The following is a 23,028-nucleotide window of genomic DNA, read 5'->3' as shown; positions in this document are numbered from 1 at the left end:
TTCAGCTTATGAGGCAAAAATAAATATCAGACATTAAAAACTATGAAAAAGTAATCTTTTGGTTTGCTTGGCAACATTAAATCTAAATCAAATGACTGGGAAGTTACCTTAAAAACTGATGTGTGAAACACACAAAAGGTACAGAACCCTGTTCTTGAAATATGATTAATATACTAATAGGACACTAAAAAAAATTGTCAAGGAAAAACTTGCAAGGTCTTTCTCTTTAAAAGGTTTGCAAAGAGAAAGAATAAATTAAAGGATTTTAGATTATTATCTCAGAAATTAGATGTTTTTATTTGCATAATAAAAGGATGTTTTTAGATAATATGGCTATATTTTAAAATGCACTTCACATAACCAGTGGGACTATCTACAGTAACACTTTTTCCCCCAAATATCTCATTTTGCCTAATTTTTGTATTCTCTTCACCCATACCCAAAAAGGATTCAACACAAGTCTTTAGCTTAGAAGATACCACACATCAAAATATGTACTCCAAACAGATTACTAAACAATATTTAATTTTACAACACAAAAATTCCACTGTATCACAGTTTAGAATTTTATATATATATATATATATATATACATATATATATATATATACACATATATCTTTGGATATGCCAGGGATCATATCAGATCTTCTAAATTAAAGTGGTACAAGGGACTCTAGCTGGCTCAGGGGATAGAGTGCCAGGCCTGGAGTCAGAAAGACCATCTTCCTGAATGCAAATCTGACCTCAGATAGTTACTGTGTGACCCTGGGTAACTCATTTCACCCTGTTCGCCTCAGTTTCTTCATCTGTAAAATGCACCAAACAAGGAAATAGCAAGCCACTCCAGGATCGTTGCCACAAAACCCCTAAATGGGGTCACAAAGAGTTGGAAATGACTCCACTCCAACATGATGGGATAAGTTCAGCAAGTTTATTCTATGTATCATAGGACAGAGTGGAGTCCCTGTGTTGCCTCTTTGTGACCTCAGACAGGTCACTGAGACTCACTGCTTCTTCATATGCAACAAAGGAATAAACAATAGCTCTCCTGCAGAATTTTTAGTGTTGCTGGAAAATCAAATTAGAAAATGAATATAACTACTGTAAAATTGTTAAGCTTCACACAAATGTATGATTATTAGTCCTGCCCTAAAAAACATATTCCATAGCTACATATAAATTTCAAATATAGCAATATTTAAAATATAATAATTATAATAATAATAATGATAGAAGCTAACATTACTATATCAGGTAAGTACTTCAGTTAGTATCTCATTTAATCCTGACAACAACCCTGGGAGGAAGGGAGCTGCTCTACTAGGAAAGGAAAAAAACATCCTTTTATTATACAAATAAAAACACCTGATTTCTGAGTTTATTTCACCCATTATAGGATTTTTTTGTTTGCTGGATATTCCCCAGGTCTTATTTCAATTAAGCTAGCAGCAGTGCCGCCCCTTACTCCAGGGTCCCCAAGTATGATAAAAAGCATCTTGGAACAGTATGCTCTTGATCCCCCTCCAGAATATTCTCTAACCTAGTCCAGTCAAGACCATCACTCAGAACTGTTCCAAGGCTCAAGCCGTTTCTACCACATGATGTATTTCATAGACCAGGAATTTTCAATTCACTGAACAGAGACGAGCCCCCTGAACTGGGTCCCCAGGGCCCGCTCATCCCCCACCTCCTCTCAGCCAAAAACAATCCTGAGGGCCTCTGCCAGAGGGCTGGCCCACTGCCCCGCACCTGGAGGCCCAAGAGACCAGCTGGCTGAGGACAGCCTGCCTCAGCAGGTGCCTCAGAGACGCTCCTGCCCACCCTACCTCCATGAGGAAGGGCCCCGCATGTCCTCCAGGGACCCTCCCCAGCTGGCCGACCTGCTCCGGCCTACTCTGGCCTGGGCTGGCCTGTTGAGACCTGCTCCTCCTATCCCCCCTGCCAGGCCCCATCCTAGGCCCAGGCCCAGGCCCAGGTCCAAGCCTTACCCAGGGATCGGCCTGGGAGGGCTCAGGTCCGTCCATCTCCTCCACAAGCGTCCAGGGGTCTTCCTGGCTCCTCCAGGTGCGGACAACTGGCCTGGAGCCTGAAAGAGGACCTGGTCCGGCCTAGGCAGAAGGCAGCTCCAACCTCAAGAGGGCTCCTCCCAGCAGAGCCCAAGCCCAGGCACCGCAGCGCCCCCTTGGGGCCGGCTGGCAGGGCGAGCTCCTGCAGTCCCCTGCCCACCCCAACCAACTGCCTGGTCCAGAGCACAAGGACTTCCTAGGCCCCGAGTCTGGCCAGCTTCCCAGGCCCAAGAATGCACCCTCCTAGCTTGGAAAGCCTGGTCCCAGCTTCCCTCCCCCACATACCTGGACCCAGGGACTCTGCCGGCCAGACCCCAGGATGAATGCTCCATTCCCACCTCCAAGCACCTCGAAGCAAAAGCCCCACCACCTCCAGGACCCCCAAGTGGTTTTGTGTGCAGGCACACAACTTATCATGTGTTGTATGTGTGTATACATTTTAGTACATGTATGTATGCACACATTACATGCATGTGCACACACAAGTCTATCATATATAAGCCTGTGTGTGTATATACACACGCACTGTCCGTTATATGTCCATGCATGCCTGTGTTCACAATCTATCCTATGTCCATATACACACGATTCATCACATGTATACATGTGTGTATACATGTGTATGCACAGTTTATTATCTATATGTCATGTGCAGACATGTACAGATACACACACACACACACACACACACACACCTACCCCCAATTTACACCATACATTAATGCGGTTCAGTTGTTTCAACCAGGTCCAACTCTCCGTGACCCCTTCTGGGTTTTTCTTGGCAAAGCTACCAGAGCGGCATGCCATTCCCTTTCCAGTTCATTTGACAGACAAGGAGACTGAGGCAAACAGGGTGAAGTATCCTGCCCAGGGTCGTGCCCAGAGCAAAGCATTTAAGGCTGGATTTGAACTCAGGACGATGAAACTGCGTCCTGACCCAACAATCTATCCGCTGTTCCACCCCATCCTTCATATACATACACAAAGATAACAGTATTGATTCTATTTCCATTTGGGTTAGGATTTACGTATGTTTCTAGAGGATTTACATTCACATAAATCTATACTACACACACATACTCTTGACTTATGCTAGTCATACATAAATACACACACGTACATTTATACTAGCAATTTATACTGCACTGATAGACACATATACATGGTGATTTATGACACACACACGGATTCATGCATATACCCACACTGATATAATACAAGTGTGTACAGTTCATGATATATACATGACACATGTCTATCCATGCAACCCCCCTATGTATCCTATCCATATTTACCTATATAAAAAGAAATAGATCTAGATAAATATGAATAGGATAATTGGGGATACAACTTATAAACCTAAATCTACTAACAGGTATACCTCATTTTATTGTGTTTCTCTCATTGTTACACATTTCAGATGTTGCATTTTTACAAACTGAGGGTTGGTGGCAACCCTGTATTGAGCAAGTCTGTCAGCATCACCTTTCCAAAAACATGTGCTCACATCAAGGCTCTCTGTCACCTTTTGGCAAGTCTCAGTCCCCTCGACTGGCAAATTTGACAAAATAGAAAAATGGAAAAATGATACAAAGGTTGCATTATGGGTGATCAACTAACAACAGGCTCTCCATCTCCAGAAAGAAATGGATTCAAAAGGCAGAATGATGTTTAATATTATTTTTTTGGACATGGCTAATGAGGAAATTTTCTTTTGCTTGATTATATAGTATATATTTATGACTGGTTTTGTTTTTCTTGTTTCTCGGTGGGTGAGGTAGGTGGGAAGGAGAGAATTTGGAACAGAAAATAAAAATGAATTTAAAAAAAAAAAAAGAATGTGAGCTCCTGGAGAGGAGACTTTCTGAATTTTCTATTTGCATCCCTAATATTTAGCATATTGCTTTACACATGGTAATCTCTTAATAAGGGCTTCATTCATTCATGCATGCATTCATTCATTTATAGGATCACAGATTCAGTAAAAAGGTCTTAAAGATCATCTAGCTCTAAAGCTTTCATTTCACAGATGGAGAAACAGACTCCGAGAAGTTAAGTGTCTTTTCAAAGTTTTCACAAATAGGAAGCCACAAAGCCGCGATTGTCCTCAGGTCCTCTGACTCCACATTGAGTTATCCATTTATGCCATATAAGAGACTTGATGTCCTATGCAGGGCGATAGAATCTTAAAGGTAGTCTGAGGACAAAGGGCACTGGAGCTGAGTTTAAATCCTGATTCAGATGCTTACTAGCTGTGGGAACCTGAGCAAGTCGTTTTACTCATCTACAAAATGGGGATAACAAGTTTTTGGAAGGATGAAATTAGATAATATTTATAAAAGGTTTTGCAAACTTTAAAGTGCCATATAAATACTAGTTATTATTTTTCCACCCTCCCAGCCTCTAGTTTTTTTAATGGTAGATACTTAATGAATGCTCACAGCTGATTAGGCACAAACTATGCTGCCAGATCATTTTTCCACTTTATCACAAAAATGGACAGAAAATTGAGATCACCTTAAGGACGTCTAAGAGACATCACCAATAATAGTTATATTACATGGCTAATAATACATGAAGACTTTTCCCCAGAATGTATAAAAGAATAGTCCACCAACTACAGAAATGAACAAAAGATTTTCTCCAAGTCATTTTTTAAAATTTCTTTTTTATTATAAATCTTTTAGAAACTAGAAAAAGTAACTCAATTACACCTGATCAGCATGCCCAGAAGACCTATCTGTAGACATAAGCTAGTAAAATTTAGAGTCAACTACTATGCCATTCTAAGCTGTAATTTTTCTTTCTACATAATTATCAGGAAAAAGGGTGATTTTACAAATTGGTGTAGATTCTTTGCAAGGATATAACTGATAGCAGTGATATTTTATTTCAAAAAACAGTAAAAATGAAATAAATTGGATTTTATAAAAAGCTAGTCAAAAATCAGTAAAAATAAATTGGATTTTATAAGAGGCTAGATAGCACTCATTAGATCAGAACATTTTTATCAGCTTTAAAAGGCACATTAGTAGACTTTAATAAGCAAACAGTTGTTCTGTAACAGTTGGAACAGAAAGTATTTTCAAGGAATTCTCACTAATTGCAATTATTAAAGGAGGCTTTGCTAAAATATTATGTAATAAAGGTTAATAAAGAAATCCAAAGATATTAATTTGCTTTTGTGAATTTGGATCTAATATTTATTTGCTAAATTTTTATGGTTCTTTCTGAATTCTGACATGGAGTGAGAAAAATTCAATATATCTGCCTTTATTAAATTTTCCTTTTTCAAACAATTCAGCTCATTTTTTTAGTTCTTTAATAAAGAATTCAAATAGTTATAAAATTATTTTGACAGGAGTCTAAATCTTATCAAGAATTGTATTTTCATGTACTCTGTGAACACTCAAATGAAAGACCCTTCTCTACCACTTCAATCATCTCTCTCAAAATGATCTTGACAGTTCAGAGAGAAAAAGAGAAAAAAGAGAAGCAATAAAGTGACAAAGTAGAAGGTTGCATATTAAAAAATGCTTCATATGAAAAGATTCTGGTAAGGATTTTTAAAATTTTTAAATATTTAAATAATTGCTTTTTCACATTAAAAAGCAGAGTGGGCAACATTCCTGGTCCTTTGAGCCACCTGTGGACATCTTCTTAAGGAAGGCCAGGGGTGTGCTAACCAAAAAAAACCCAAAAAACTGGTTCTCAAAAAAAAAATCTCATGGTATACTTTTAAGTTTAAACTGCATATTTGACATTTTCTCCATTATTTCCTTAAGTATGAACAAAAATAAATGAAGATCTAATTTCTAATGTTTGCTGATATCCAAAGTATAGATCCTCACCCTTGAAAATTTGACAGTCAGCTCAGGGAATTAGTAAGAAGAGCTGACCCCCCGTTCTGAGCAAAGCTAGATAGATATTAGAAATGTGACTAGTGTGGTAAAGCTTACTAAGGGCAAAAAAGGACTAAAGATCTTTCAAAAAAATCTATTTTGAGCTCTTATTAATTCAGTTTTAAAATGGTACCTGCAATATGTGACTCGAGTTAATTTCGAGAGAAAGGGGAGAGCTGACTGTGCCTTGCTAAAGGCACACTATGGATAGAACATTTGCAAATCCTTTTTAAAAAGCTTCTAAACAGTCCTTTCTATAGGGTGTTTCTCCCATTTCAGATTAAGTAGAACTGTTTCATTCTTTGTACTTGCATTCCCAGCACCTAGAAACATAATAAACACTTACCTGTACTCTGATTGTTGCTTCTTTTGCCCTACTGCTAAAATTTCTAGTGGTACTACTATTTTAATGCATGTAAAATTCCTCCCCATCACCATTTCACAATAATATCATTAACAAAACAAAAAGTGAAATAGTTGGCCACCTGACTCTCCCATATACTGGCTTTGCTGACCCTGCAGGTCTGCTTTGCTAGAGGAAACTTCCTCCCCAGGAACATTCTCTAGCAATTAAAAAAGAAATCACAGGTCCAGACTAGCTGTTAATAAATGCCATCTATATTCAAATAAATCCTAGATCACTGTCCTAAGCTACAATTGCTTCCTGAATACTACAATCCGGATATCCTATTGGCATTGCCACCCCCTCATTCTGTAGATGAGAAACTGAGGCAAACAGGCTTAAGTGATTTGTCCAAGGTCACACCACTATAGCAAGTGTTTGAGGCTGGATTTGAACTCAGGAAGATGAATCTTCCTGGCTTTAGGCCTAAAACTCCCTCCACTGCCCACCAAGTTTCAAAGTGCTTTTCCTAAATCACTAGGCTGGTAATGTCATTCCCTTATTGAATAGGATCAAAGATAAACTCCTTAGTTTAACTTTTAAAGCTTTTCACAACCTAAGAGGAAAGGAATCCTTGAGGGCAGGGGCTATTTAATACACATGTTTATTGATCTATTAAGACTATAATTTGTAGAATTGCTGCTGATGCTGTGCATTGGAGATTCTTCCTTTCTTGGAATTCTCTTACACCAATAAAATGATAGGTCTTTTCCAAAAAACAAAATAAAACAAAAAATAACCTCCCCCACCGCACCCCAAAACTCAAAATTACACACACACACACAAAAGAATTTCATCCCACTTGAATGGTCTGTAATAGCCCTGCAATTAGCTCAATCACAGTTGGTTCATTGGGACCAGGACAACATCTCCTAGAGTAGAATGGGATAAAGAACTCTTGGGTACTGGTCAGGGCTGAGCCACTGGGGTAGCCCTAGGCAAGGAGAGAATAAGGATACTTTGAGAAGACTATAGGATGGTGCTTAAATTTTGCATGATGTTTTATAATCCTATGTGGGACAGAGCAGAGGAGAGAGCCCTTGGGTAGGACACCTTTGTGGGGCTATGCTGAGGAAAGCTCTTACATTGCTATAGCAGTAGATCCTTTAAGCATTTTAAGTATCCTGTGTTGACTGCCCTCTGGAATGTCATTTTATCTAAAGTTGTGTTTCCCCGACAATGTTGGGCTGAGTATGTCTGTATTGCCAATGCCATTTTTGGTTCTATAGTTGGTAGTGAAAGAAGTCACTAATCAGAACATCGAAGACCAGCTGAGGGACTCCTTTCAGCAGTACCTGAAATAACTTCAAGAAGTCAGAATAAGAACAAGAATCCGAGACTCCCATTGTCCCTATTCACACACAACCAACTTTTCTTTTTCTGAAAAACTTCTAAAGAACTGAAAATCTATATCACAGGAACCAAAAAACCAATTATCTTTGCATCCTCTCTTCCCACGCTACTGTCTTCACGCTTTAATCTGTTAATCCTACATCATGAGCAGGGATATGTGATCACTGCAAAGCGGGTCAGGGAAATTTTCAACAAGTTCGTTCACTGGGTAGCTTGCAATCCCTGGGACCAACTGTTCTCATCTTCCACTCTTGTGGACACACCCTCCTCTTCCTATTTTCCACCTATTGTTCTGAGAACTGTAATCCAATCATCCCTTTGGAATGGGTTTGCCAGTTGGGGATTCTGTTGTTCTGTTCGCCATCACTGTGCCTTCCCAGACAACACCATTCCCTGGACACAACACCCTTAATCACTCCATGGAGAAATTACCAATAAAGTATAAACTCTTTGACAGCAGAGACTGTCTCTTTTGTGTATGTGTATCCTCAGTGCTTAGCAGAATGCTTGGAACACACAAAAAATTGCTTTTTATTCCTTGATTCAAGTAATCGTTACTTTTGAAAAAGATACTGGTTACTTCAAAGGTCTCATTATACTCTGTGGTATATAAGTATAACTAAACTCTCCTTCACAAACTTGACTTTCTTCCTATCAAGAGTCCTCAATTTCCCAGGAATGTGTTCTCTTAGAAAATACCAGGACCATAACATTTTTTCAAAAGAAAAGGCCCTTGTCATCTAGACTAAAAGCACTGTCTTAATCCAAGTGTTTGTGGGTTTTTTCCCTGTCTCCTTCCCTTCCCTACAAAAGCTAAAATTTGCAAGCATTCCTATGGAAGTCTAATAGTAATTTCAAGTTGATTTAAGGAGCTATATTTGGGACTTGTTCCTCGAATGGAAGCTTTTCTCTGCACCTGACTGAAAAATGGGCTAGCTGGTCAATCCTTTCTCTGGACTTGTCTTAAGTGTCTTCTGCCACAAGCCCCAGTAGCTTTAATTTTCTAAGATCCTCATCCCAGTCTTTTTCTTTACTTTCTCTACCCCTAATACTGCATATTCTTGGCTCATTTATTGGTCAGTTTTATTTAACTTTTCATTCTTTTCTTTTTTTAATGTTAATCAAATTTAAAAAAAAACCCTCTAATTTTATCTACTTTCAAAGCAGGATTCTATCTATTGCAGCAAGGAACAGTAAATAAAAAGTTCCTCTGACTCTATCAATGCTACCTTTCTACTATTAAGCCAAAGCACAATAAGCAAAGTAACCTGATACCTGCCTTGTTCTCGTAGCTTTTCTTCATCTTCAATCAATCAATAAGCACTTATATTATGCAACTACTATGTATGATGCACCATGGTAGATGCTGACAATGCATGTACCACAAATGAAACTGTCTGTGTGGAAAGAGCTTACATCCTAAAAAAGAGGGTGACGACAACTGTGCAGGTTTATACTGAATAGGAAGAAGTTAAATACAAATTAACTTAAGAGTCTTGGTGAAAAAGTAATTATACGGTGATGCTCGAAAGCTAAGTTGTAAAGGATTTAAAAACTAAACCCAAGAACCAATGGAATTTATTTGAAAAGAGAGTGATAAGGACAAATTTTTATTCCAGTAAAATCACTTTGGCAGCAATCTAGAGGATGGACTAGAAGAGGGAGAGACGACTACAAGTTCATAACACCTCTTGAACCTACTTCTTTATACTCATACAGTCATCACTACCTCTCACCTAAATCACTGCAGCAAATTTCTAGTCATCCTAACTCATCTCTCCCTTTTAGTCCATTCTCATTCTCTATTTTCATTTAGTTGCCTAATGATTTTTTTTCCTATCTCCATAATATCTCTTGAATCTACTTCTCGGGGGCAGCTAGGTGGTGCAGTGGATAAAGCACCAGCCCTGGAGTCAAGAGTACCTGGGTTCAAATCCGGTCTCAGACACTTAATAATTACCTAGCTGTGTGGCCTTGGGCAAGCCACTTAACCCCATTTGCCTTGCAAAAACCTAAAAAAAAAAATCTACTTCTCTAAAGTTATGCAGTTGAGTAGATCAGAAAAGGCTTCAAGCAGAAGTTGGTTCTTTAGTAGCATTTTAAACAAAAAGAGGGATTCTATATGGCAGAGGTAAACAAGAAGGGCATGGGAGGACAAAGGCACAGAGACCAGATCAGTTTGTCTGAATGACAGAATAATAGTGAAGAAGTCATCATACAATGATGCTAAAAGCTAGGTTGTGGTGGCTTTAGAGGAAAATATTTTCTCAGTAGCTAGTGTCAAGTCTAGGATTAAAAAAAAAAAAAAACAACTCCCCTTTCCTGGGTTCAAATCTGACTTCAGACACTTACTAGCTATGAGAGCCTGGGCCAGTCACTATTTGTCTCATTTCCTCATCTGTCAGTATTTGTCTCATTTCCTCATCAGTAAAATGAGATGGAGAAGAAAACAGTAAACCTCTCCAATGTCTTTGCCAAGAAAATCCAAAATGAAGATGGGAAGAGTCAGACAAGGCTGAAGGACAGCAACAAAGCAACAAATAACGAGATCTCTTTCAGATACATGGAGTTTTCGACATCTCCAGGACATGCAGTTTGAAATGTCAAATAAGCAATTGCTAAGATGGAACTGAAATTCAGGGAAAATACTGAGAATGGATATGCAGAACTGGAAGTCATCAACACTGAGAGGAATAGAACTGATGAGAGGATAGAGAAAAAGAGGAAGAGGTTTAGGGCAGAACCTTGGAGAACATCCACAGTTAAGCTGTTTTTCCTATAATAGCTTCTTAGTTCAAGATAAGGATAACTGCTATCATCACAAGGAACAGAGGAAAGTTTAAATTTAATAAGATACTGCCATTTTTCCATTTAAACTATAGAACATAGATTTTTACTTCATCATTTCTGTAAATTATACTCTTTTCCTTAAATCTATGTTTTTGCAGTACAAAACTGACATACGGGATAGGCAGGGGGAAGACAATGTCTACATGCTTCAAAGTTCACCTGGAATGGAATTCATTACTGGTGCTAAGACTAAAATGGGACTTCCACAGAAAATGGGGCCATTCTCACCAAAGTGATTTCGCTTTCTAAGACAGGAAAAGTTCCAAGAAGTTTCTCTATGTGCCTATGCTGTTTCTGGTAGAAAGGAAATAACACAGGAAAAATCAACATCTATTAAGCAGTTTAATTTGCTAATCTCAATTGAGGTTAGTTTATCAATGATCAAAAAGTGAAACAAATTAGAAATGGGAGATTGAACAAAACTAATGCTTCTAAACACTTGTTAGATTACTAAAAATTTCTTGAAATTTATATCCATAACAGTGTTTTTGTTTTCTCAAGAGAGACTTGAAGAGCTGACTAAGAGAGGAAGTTCATAACTGATTTTTTTTATTATTTTTAGAGACTTGTCCAATAATAACTATACTGAATATGTCAGCAATGAAATAAAAATGATAGTTTCTCCTTTTTCTACAACATAAATTTTATTAAATTTTTAATACATATTCTTTCATTAAAAAAAGCATGGTGGACTGTTTTATTCTACTGAAAGCATACAATGAGAAACAAATTTTAAAATCTGTAATGATAAAAGGGATTGGGAATAGCAAGAGTGTCTTATTTAGAAAAGATATTCTTAGAACAAGAGCAATAGAGCTATCATACTAATTCAAATAAAAACATTTCCCTTATGCCATAACTAATTTATAATGTCACAACCAAATCACACAGTCAATTCATTTGTTAACTTCAACTGAGAAAAGATAATTTATTTTTCTAAGTTTAAAAACTTCAACAAATTTAAGAGCTGAAACCTTTGAGAAGACCAGCATTTCAAATATTGATTTAACTCCTCTATCAGAAAAAAATTAAAACAAAGTTAAAAAAAAAAGAATGAACTTTGCATTCAATTTAAATATCTGTAATTCAATTCACAAAGAAATCTGAGGGAAAAAAAAAGACAACCAGATTTTCCAGTACACTGGAAACAATATACAAAGGGAAGATCCTAAAAAGAATGTGGATGTACATGCCAAGAAACATAAAGGTGTGCCACCCACATATAATCTGAGGGGAATGGGTAAGCAGCGTCTTCCCCTAAATGTTTCAACAGACTGCATATGAGCAAAAACGTGAATGCTTTGAAAATAACCTAAAAGTCAAGCAAAGAGACAGGCAGGCACAATTTAACTCTAATGTGGAAGAAAAATATCATCTTTCTTAAGAAGTCAAAGGACAGACCTGAATCTGTTGCATTATTCAAAATAGGTCTTATAATGAAAATGCCAGTGTTAAATAAACTGAAGAATTGCCAAGCTAAAAAAAGATTGGCTAACATACTTTTAACAGTTAAAATAAGCTATGAAGCCTCCTTCATTAGAAGACTGAACATGCCCCATCTTGACAAAAGTTCAGGGGAGGAAAAAGTTGTCATGACTCAATATGTAAAATAGTCATTCACACTTAATTTTAGTCATTTCTTAACCCAGCAACAATACAACAAGCATTTAACATTTGATACAAAACAAATGCCTTCGTAAGAATGACTCAACTAGGACATAGTTATATAGGTAAAACCTTTATTAGATTTCTCTCCTGTCAGGGAGAGGGGGAAGAAAAGGAGGGAGGGAGAAAAATGTGGAACCCAAAACCTTACCATAAAATGATTGCTGAGAACTATCTTTGCATATAGGTGGAAAAATAAAAAAAAAATTAAAAATAACGACTCAGGGGCAGCTAGGTGGTGCAGCACCAGCCCTGGAATCAGGAGTACCTGAGTTCAAATCCAGCCTCAGACACTTAATAATTACCTAGCTGTGTGGCCTTGGGCAAGTCACTTAACCCCCTTGCAAAAAAAAATAATGACTCAGAACTACATACTCACAAGGGTATTCCTCATGTATATCACCATTTAATAGAAATTTTGAAGTTAAGAAAAAATACAAACTACACAGTTTTTCTCGAAGCATAGAAACCTAAGTATTTGATCAACCTTGTCTTTCATAATTTAACAGATTTCTGCAGGCCTCCCTGCAGTCATTCAGCAATTGGCTTTTGCCCATTTGAAATTCACATTATTCTGACTCCTATGTCTAGCAAACCTTTAGAAAACAAAGCTATACAGTTTTTCCTGCAATTTTCTGTAGAGGTAGTATAGTCCTTGAAAGATGTGGCATCTACAATACAAAAAACACTAATGGAAAGGAAAATGGAAGTGTCTTAAGTCATTCAAGGACAATATTTACTCTCTTAATAACTGTGAAATAAAAAAATATATACTTCTAGAAGGATATAACCTAGAACAATCTAGAATGATAAACTTTGAGATTCAATCATGAGTCTCAAAGGACACTTGCCATATTAATAAACAATATGGACTCTAGGATGAGCACACTATAGTAATGAAGTAATAATAAAGAAAATATGGTCCACTACACCTGAAGAACTGGCCCAAAGTTGGGGGGGGGGAGGGTTGGGTTTTGGTTAGTTTCTCCTGAGACAGAGTTTCTTCTGCTCTCCTCTTTTATCTATTTCTCTCTCTCTCTCTGTTAAGGATTTTGCAAGGCAAATGGGCTTAAGTGACTTGCCCAAGGCCACACAGCTAGGTAAATTATTAAGGTGTCTGAGGCTGGATTTGAACTCAGGTGCTCCTGACTCCAGGGCCAGTGCTCTATTCACTGAGCCACCTAGCCACCCCTTATCTATTTCTCTTCATCATCCTTTACTACTATTTCCTGTTCCTAAAGTTTTCACAATGACTGAAAGTTAAGAAAAAAATATTTAAATTCTTATACAGTCTTCTCATCCTTTTAGAGAAATGCATTTTAAGGAGAGGAAGAAATCATTATTTGGATATTATTTACTACCATATAAAGTAATGATGCTATTAATAATGTGGTATAAATTACTATATATTAAAATGTAAAGAACCAGGAAAGTCTAGATTCCAATCTTGCCTCACAAATTTTACTAGCTAAACAAAAAAAAAATGCTAAGTCATTTATTTAAACTCCCAGAGCCTTGATTTCCTTACCAGAAAAATGGGAATGAAAATACTTGTAATAACTACCTTGAAAAATCACTGTAAGGGGGTAGCTAGGTGGCACAGTAGATAGAGTGCCGGCCCTGGAGGTCCTAAGTTCAAATCCAGCCTCATACACTTATTGATTGCCTTGCTGTGTAACCTTGGGCAAGTCACTTAACCCCATTGCCTGAAATAAATATTTTTTTTAAAAAAGTAAGAAAAGTCATTGTAAGACTTAAATGAGATCATGTATATAATCCACTTTGCAATTCTCACATCACTATAAAAACAACAGTTATTAGTCTAGTCCAACTACCAGGACTCTTCACTGGAAATTTTCACGTGGAGAAAGAAAAAAGCTAGAAAATATACTAAGTAGATAAGAAATCTGAGCAAGTTATCCTTAATGAGGTGAAATATTCAAGAGTCCATTATAATCAAAACTACAGATTCTCCACATTGCCAGAAATTACTGTGACAGAAGTCTTTATTCTATTCAATCCACTCCCTCCCCCAAATCTTCAAAAACTCAAGTTTACTTGACTTATACTATCTTAAGAAACACAATAATATTAACTCCTTCCCTCAGAATTTTCCTTAACAAGTCAAAAAGTCACAGTAAGGACTCAGTGAGTACACTATCTATCTTAAATTCTAAGTAGAGTACAAGATTTAGAAATTGAAGGATAGGGGGCAGTTAGGTAGCGCAGTAGATAGAGCACTGGTCCTGGAGTCAGGAGAAACTGAGCTCAAATCCAGCTTCAGATACTTAATAATTACTTAGCTGTGTGGCCTTGGACAAGCCACTTAACCCCATTGCCTTGCAAAAAAAAATAAAAAATTAAAAACTAAAAAAAACCTAGAAATTGAAGGACCCTGTTTGTTTTAGCTTCCCATGCACCTAACTGGTCACAGATTTACTCCTTTTCCTTCTGGTTTCCTGCTTTAGCTCATTGCAACTGTGAAGTTTAAAACTTAATAAACATCACATGGGACAGAGTGAGATTCATCAAATAATTCAACAAATATTTAATTAAGCATTCTAAAAGTGGAAGTGACAACCAAAAATGAAGCTCCCTGCCCTCCAAGAGTTAAGTTCTACTGCCAAAAACATACTCTGTCCTTTAACAAAAAGTCCTATCAAACAAATTAAAAGAAATCACCAGTCAAGTCAAGTTGGAGAACTGACTTAACTGAAAGACAACTGGCTGCCAGAATGAGCTGAGATAGGGTCTCTCTGTTCCCTCTTGTGTGACAATAACTTTACTACCACGTAATGTAGAGATGAGACGTTATGGACTCAATTATTCTTCCACCAGTATTTCCAGTACCTCAGCCTTCATCACAACCTAACTACAAAGTGTACACCACACTGCTGCTTAAAGAAATACAGTCCTATCAACTGCCACCTTGATGACAAGGTAAAATAATAATGACATCAGAAATAATCAAACGACAAGCATGTCAGGGTTTTGATATGTAAGCAAGAAAATACTTCCTATGGCAATATCTACCTGGGACACAATATCAAATTTGTAGTATTTATTTGCGCAATATTTAAACAGCTATCATTCAATATCCAGAAATAGTAGGTTACAAAAATGTATTACAATGCATTATTACTTATATAATGACCACCGTGTATAAAATGAACACAATAAAGAGACAGCAGAATTCAGACATAATTAAAATATCTAAAGGTTGTATATATCGCTAATATATCAAAACATTTTTCCCCTTTGGTGTTAAAATATTTAACTTTAAGGGTAGAATAAAACTTTAAAGAACATGTTCTTTTGGATGGCTTTACTTTACTGATTTTTTTATTTTAAAGAGAAGGCACTACTGAAGGAAATTTCTACACCAGGAAGTGATTATTGTGTTGAAACATAATGTGATGTATCCATAAAACCAAATCAGAAAAAAATTTAAAACGTAGACTCTCCTCATAAAATACCACAGGAGGGGAAGCAACTAAAGTGACTTTATTAGATTTTGAATTCATTTTGTCCATTGTTAAGATGTAAAATACCTAAATCCTTGTTAACATTTATTAATTCAAATTCTCAAATTTCACTTAATTGGAGAGCACAATTACAGAACACACTTCCCAATACAGCATTATTATTACGTAGTCATAGTAATTAGATAATTTTAAGCATCATTACTTTAAGAGAAGTAATAATTGCAAGTGAAGAAATATATAACTTAATTTTAGGATTTAAAGGATTACAGGATTAGAGATTTAGAGCTAAAAGGCATCTCAGTGGTCACACACTTAGTTTAAGTCATACACTTAATTTTCTGGATTAAGAGGGCTAAGGAAATAAATTCTTTTACCCACAGTTACAAACAGACAGTGAAAAATCTGGAATTCAAACCCAGGTCCCTGACTTGTAAGCCAGCATTCTTTTCATTGATCACTACTACCAATAGGAGCCACATCTCACCATGAATTCTCCTCTGGCCTAAAGGCATGAGTGCAGTCGCTAAATGGAGACATGTATAAGAATGGTCAAAAAGAATAATTAAGGTTGTATTATGAAAGTTGTGCTGGCTTCCCAGTATGGCACTATATCAAGTGATTCTCAAAGGAAGTAATGCAGCCAAGTCAATGGAGCCCAATAACAAAGAAACTAGTGAATTACTTAACCTGGCCCCCTCTCCCCCACCAAAAACATTAATCTAATTCTTCTTCATTAACTTTTAAAATATTGAAAGCTGTAAGAATGGACAACATAATTTCAATACCTATGTATCAGCCAATCAACAAGGTAAACATTTTAAAAGTTTGCTTTGTATTCGGAAGGAATATTTTTGGATTTACTTAGATAATCTCCTCATGATGTGCTTCTCTCCCTTTCATAAAAACATAATTGGTGAAGAAAAGAAGAATTTCACTTGTGAAACATTCTAGTAACTATAACTTCAGGACCTTATTGATTTATTAATTTCTAACAACTGACATAGGATTTACCATACTACTGGAAATAGCAAAAGATACACAAAAAATACAAATAATAACTTTATAATGCTAATAGGCTCCAATTATTTCTTAATCTAAAAAAAAATTTCTTTCCAACTTCCTGCCTATCTTGTGCAAACAGTAGTTCTAAAACTAGACAACAGGATGAGAAGAGGAAGCCAAGAGTTCTAGACAGTCCACAAATTGGAACAAGGCTACCTGTACTATGGATTTCTACTTTACTTTTACTATTGGTAGCTATGTCAGCACTTTCAAAGAAAATCTTCATACATCAAATCCTGAAGCTCTGGCATCAATTATGGGAGAGTCTATCATGAAAAAGTTATTCTTATAGTATGTGGGAAGCCTAGAGATTACCAAGAGATTTGGGCTGGAGTTGATTCTTAATCTTACTTGTGTCATGGACTTCTTTGACAGTCTGGTAAAACCTTACGGACATAATCTCAGAAAAATGTTTCTGAACTGGATAAAATAAAATAAAAATCCAGAATACTACAAAGGAAACTAATTCTAGTGAAATGCAACTATCAAAGTATTTTAAAAAAACAAGTTCACAAGCTCCAGCTTAAGAACCTCTGGCTTTTCTACAGTCTTTAAATATGTGAAAAGATACAATATGACTGATAACAGCTATAAATTTGTTCCAATGAGCAAAGGACAAAATAAATGTAGATTTAAATGTAGGCAAAAGGATTTAAGAAAGATTTGTTTTTTAAAGATATTTAATGAAGAATCTATGAAATTCTAGAATTACAATTGTACAGAATCTCCTTCTGCAATTATAAAAAAAAGAAAATTATCTCTCTTGAAGTTCAGACTATTGTCTACCCTGAAACCGAAGAATGAACTTCTCTCTTAATATCTTCTTGTTCTATGATTTATTTCAGGTCATTCCTTATAGTTAAGAACACCCCACACACCACAAATATATCCACTAAATCACATGAAAAATACCTCTAAGTTGTTTAAAGTGTAATTCACACAATTTAGTTCAATTTTATCAACCACCAAGTTTTAGAATAGAAAACTACCAAAAAAGAGAAAACCAAATGAATTCTCAAACTCATTATTTTCTTTATCCCAATTAAAACAAAACAAATCACCATAATTCTTTTTACCACTTTTTCTACACTTACCTGGTCTTTCTCATGGGGTAGAAGGCTGACAGGAGGAAGGGAAGATGGAAAAGTATTGGAATATTTTGGAGCTCCACTCCCTTCTAAACTACCATAATTTACCCTATACTGAGGTCCATCTTTCAGTAACCTCCCATTATTTACAGCACGTTTGGCCCCCAATCGTAATCGCTGCTGAAAGGCAGCATTGTTGGTGGTGCTTGTTAAGTCGCTTTGACTTCTAAGGTATTTTTCTATGTTCTTCAGGGAGGAGCCATTTGGTTCTTGAAGCCCTTCAATCGCTCTCCTTAAGAGTTTATTCCAGTCCACATTGCGGAGATCATTACATGATCCCCTAGACCCCTTGGCAGATTTAGGAAAAGTGCCTGGTTTAACGGATGAAAAACGTCCAGGATTGTCTGGGTCCTTGTAGGAAGCAAGGCCTTTGTTGGTGACTTTAAGAACAGAGCCATCCTGAACACTCAGTTCGAGCTGCTCAGAGACAGTCTTCTTATCCAGTCCATGAGAAGCCGAAACCGCATGGCAAATTCTCTCCTCAGATGGCCTCTGCTTTTGCTTTTTGACTTTCTGTATTGCTTCAAGAATCCACTCTGTGTAAAGTGGGTTTGCAAGTTTTACCATGGTTGACAGATGCTTTCTTCCAACCAAGAGTTACCCATAGAGGTTCTTAAATTTTTAACAATACTTGCAAATGTCAGTGTCATTTACCACCAAAGGACTGACAGGATCCCAAGCACTGGGAAGCAACATCTTACAAACATCCCTTCTTAGAGATTCAAAAGGTCATGAAGAGACAATGTGAAAACTCTTCTTCTTTTTAACCAAGCGGAAAGATCGGATTCAAGTGAGGAACATTTTTAATCAGGAGATTAAGACCTGCAAAGGCAAAAAGGAAAGTTTTTCAATAAAGCAAAAATTATAAGTAAAGACTAAGTCTCAATGTCTTCATTTATAAAATGGAGGGGGGGAACAAGAGCATCTCTAAGGTTCCTTAAAGTTCTAAATTTACAAACCTATGAAACAGTCTTTGAGTAGTAGAAACACTATATAACTATTTTCATAACCATTAAGGAATTTCCCACTTCCCCATCATCAAAATAAACAATGTTGTAATCCTAATCAAATATCTCAAAAATAAAGATAATAAGGGGTGGCTAGGTGGCGTAATGGATAACGCACCGGCCCTGGAGTCAGGAGTACCTGGGTTCAAATCCGGTCTCAGACACTTAATAATTACCTAGCTGTGTGGCCTTGGGCAAGCCACTTAACCCTGTTTGCCTTGCAAAAACCTAAGAAAAAAAAAATAAAGATAATAATAAACATGCTATCTTTAACAATGTAGAAGTGATTCAAGTAATAAATCTTCAAGCAGTTTCTATATGCAGGTCATTTTTTCTAGAGATCAAAAGTTGATGTAAGACCTGGTTTCTTCCCTTGAGTAGTTTATATGGCTGTAATATGTACAAAAATAATTATAACTCTAGTTGAACTAGATAACAATCTCTCTAATCCTTATGTTAGTACAGTAGTTTTACTCGTATGTGTTTATATATTTACACTTTTACATGTTGAAAAATTAGGTTTAATAATGAGCATAATACAGAAATAGCCTAAATTAAGTATCACTGTGAGGTAATTGAATGGTCTGGTTAATTTCATTTTCCAAATAACAAAACTCGCTGTTTTTCAGTAAAATTGATTAAGGTAATAAAAGGAAACCAGAAGTCAATTTTGCTGTTACTTACCCTCCTTAATATTCATGTGTGCTACGATATACTCTTAGAAACACCATAAAGTGATGATCTAATTACCAAAGTATCAATAATCATATGATATTAGAAGTGATCTCAAAATACACTGAATCAATTGAAAAAATATTTGTTAAAGAAATAAGCTTTAAGCAATGAGAAAAACAAATATCCAAAAGTGTCTATAACTCTCAAATACTGGAATAAATCTAAACAAATCTGAAATGTATTTCCATAAGTTTATAGAACTTCGGTATTGGAAGGGTCACAGGATATTAGTTCAGTCCACTACTGAATAAAGGAATCTCTTCCATCTATGTTCTTAAAAAATGGTCATTAAAACCAATGTAGAACTCTTCAAATTACAGAGTTCTTTACTTTGTGAGAAAATTATGATAGCACTGGATCTGTGAAACCTAAAGCAAGATGTGAAAACTGTATCTCCTGTATGTCACCATCTACCAAAAACTTTAAGCCTTCTCTGTTACAAATGAGACTAAATTTGACAGAAAATAAAAGTGGACATGCTAAAAAACAAGGAATTTTCTGGTATTAAAATACACACATTTAAAAAGAATACATTTTAAAATATCCCTGGTTGTACCCAAGGCAACCACAAGTGGGACTTGAAATTCAATAAATCTAGGAGTTTTTTAGGGGTACATTAATTGTTTGACCAAATATAGCAGACTAATTTTTAAGTTTTGGCCCTTAGCAAAAAAAGTTCCCCACCCCTGTTATGTTGGTTCAACAGCTCCACTTCTTCAGAGGCCCCTCATATAACATCATATAACTTCCCTATTCTTAAGGAACTCAAATTTTGGTAAAGCCCCTCCCTGGAGCAACACAATATTCCAAATGGCCTCATCATTACAATTGAACTATTATGTCTTTTGATGGAAGCAGTGAAAATATTTCCATCAATGCAAATTAAAAATTTTTTAGTACACTGGTTATATTATTAGTTCTTAATGAGTTTGTGGTCAAATACAAGCCCCAGAACTTTTTTACATTAATTATGTTAATACAGGTGTCTATCTTCCAATCTATACCTGTGTGAGTGAGTTTTAAAATTCTAACAAAGGCTTTATATTTATCCCTGTAAAATTTCACCTTGATAATTAAGATCTATTATCCAATAACTAAAAAAAAAACTATTCTAAATCTTGGTTCTCACTAACATATTAATTATTCTTTATGCTTTTGCATCTCATCTGAAGATATAATAAAGCTTATGTTTTTAATCTCAGTTTTTGATAAGAATATTAGGTTTGCAATATATTTTGCTCAGTAATAAATTTTTCAGTCATTACAGTGAATGTATTATAATAAATGTATTATAATGCAGGTCTGAGTATCATACACCAATTGTTCTTATATTATCAATAGTCTATAATAGAAAGTTAGCTAAAATTTCCAATATACATTGATTTAGATTTAAATTTGATCAGAAGTTTAACAGCATCCTATTCATTATTTCATCTTTCTAAATCACAAATAATTTTACTTGATTGTACAAAACAGAACTTCTAAGAGATGAGGAAATGCTCACTGAAACAGTATCTTAATGTCAAAACACATTAAAATGAATTTTCCTAAATAAAATACTAAATTTTAAATTTTAAAAAGCTTTCTGTAATCTAAATTAAAATAATTCCTCATATAATTACTAACAATCTATCTAGGAACTCACATTTATATCTTTAAAAAGAAAGAGTAAGGAAAGATTTACCGGATGCAGTGAAACTCGAATACTTGTGATAAAACAGAAGACTCTTCAGTTCTTCAGACGAATCTGCCCAAAAAGAAAAAAAAAGTCAAGTTTAATTTGCCATAAAAATATCCCAAATAAAAACTCAGCATCTCATCTGAAGATATAATAGACCTTCTTATGTTTCTATCCCAGTTTTTTAGAGGTTTATAGTCTACAACATCCACAAGTGTAACAAAGAACAGTCATAATAAATACCTATTAGCATATTATTCATTATAACATAATTTAAGGCTTCTGTGATCCATTTATTAAATTTAAGGCTTTCAGAAAGTAAGTAGAAAACTCAAGGAAACCTCTAAAAAGAAAATTATTTGCTCTATTTTTTTCTATATACAAACTTCTCTTTTATCCCTGCTATCCTCTGGAGGAAAAACCCACCAAGATACAATGGTCAGCATTAAAAGGTAGGAATAAGGAAGAAGAAAGGTCATCAGCAAAACTTTATTTTCAATGCATGTAGTGCTTTCACCAGAGAAAGTCAAGGATTTTTGACAAATAATGTGATCATTAACTTTCAAGTTGTTTCCTTTATTTTGCCCCATAAAAAATACATGGTCCCAAAGGCTGCCCATCCTCAAGCATTTATTATGACATAAAATAAACCACAGTATTTTAGTCTAAGAAAATTTTTATTCAAAACTCCAAGTGTTTCTAAATAAGGCATATTCATATTGGTCACATGACAATAAAAAGTGATTATTTTCTCAAAAGTACTAAGTAAACTGAAAAGTGATTATTGCAAACTGCATTTGATCCTATATAAAACAAGGAGACCCTAACTCCTCCTTCCTCACAAATATACACAGTCCTCTCCTCTTTCTTTCTTCTCTCTCTCTCTCTCTCTCTCTCTCTCTCTCTCTCTCTCTCTCTCTCCCCTCCCTCCCCCTTTCCTCCATCAATTTAATCTCAAAATTAGCTCTCATCTGACACCAACCAGCAGAGTTAATTAGGCAGGAGCAGATGTAACTCGGCAGCTCTCTGCTACTGGTGGAATCATTGTATTAAAAACATAAATAGGAGGATGAAAATCATCTCTAAACAACTCTCACTTATGCAAGTGTTTATTAATCACAATGAAGTGTAACCATGACAAAGATTTAATCTCAGACAAGTTTTTTTTTAATGTAATACAGTGGACTCCTGGGTTCCCTTCCCCATTATTAGGTGGTTTATGATTGGGGAATGTAATACAAACGAATTTTGATCTTAGCCTAATCAACGTAAAAGATGGAAAAGTGTCTGCAGTAAAAATGGGGCAGAGAATGCAGTTACAAAGGGATGACATTTAGAATTTTTGCTTTGGAATAGTGAAAACTGGCAATCTGTTTTACACCTGAGGCTTACATAATCAAAAACGTCACTTTAAATCACTCAAACAGGCATTTTTAAGAACCTTCTACTATGCTATGCTATGTGGCGTTAAAAACACAAATGTGATGAAATAGTTCCTGACTTCAAGAAGCTCACATTCTAAAGGAAATTCATACATATGTGTGTGTGTGTGTGTGTGTGTGAAAAAAAGGTAGTTTGGGAGAGAAAGCACTACTAGTTAGGGCAGATTCTAGAGGTTAACAGGAAGCCACTGGAATTCAGGACTGGGGTGGGGCCTTATCAAACATGCAT

At 35.9% G+C, this 23,028-nt stretch overlaps 1 protein-coding gene across 6 annotated transcripts in view; it reads right to left on the bottom strand.

The window, feature by feature from the left end:
• The window catches only part of KAT6B (lysine acetyltransferase 6B), a 219,849-nt gene that overhangs the window by 184,739 nt on the left and 12,082 nt on the right, over window positions 1-23,028 (bottom strand). For 2 of the 6 annotated variants that reach the window (XM_074232877.1, XM_074232876.1), the window contains exons 2-3: window positions 21,364-21,426; window positions 17,884-18,759 (exon numbers count right to left, since the gene is read on the bottom strand). In XM_074232877.1, the coding sequence (XP_074088978.1) occupies window positions 17,884-18,504 (621 nt within the window). In that variant the 5' untranslated portion in view covers window positions 18,505-18,759; window positions 21,364-21,426. Of the gene's footprint in view, window positions 1-1,991; window positions 18,760-19,120; window positions 19,173-21,363; window positions 22,262-23,028 lie in introns of those variants that run through there. The other 4 variants (XM_074232878.1, XM_074232879.1, XM_074232882.1 and 1 more) reach the window with 4 other exon arrangements.

Source organism: Macrotis lagotis, chromosome 4 (assembly GCF_037893015.1).
Source record: "Macrotis lagotis isolate mMagLag1 chromosome 4, bilby.v1.9.chrom.fasta, whole genome shotgun sequence".
NCBI lineage: Eukaryota > Metazoa > Chordata > Mammalia > Peramelemorphia > Peramelidae > Macrotis > Macrotis lagotis.
The sequence above is the reverse complement of the archived record's forward strand: the minus strand, read 5'-3'. Positions and strand labels throughout refer to the sequence as shown.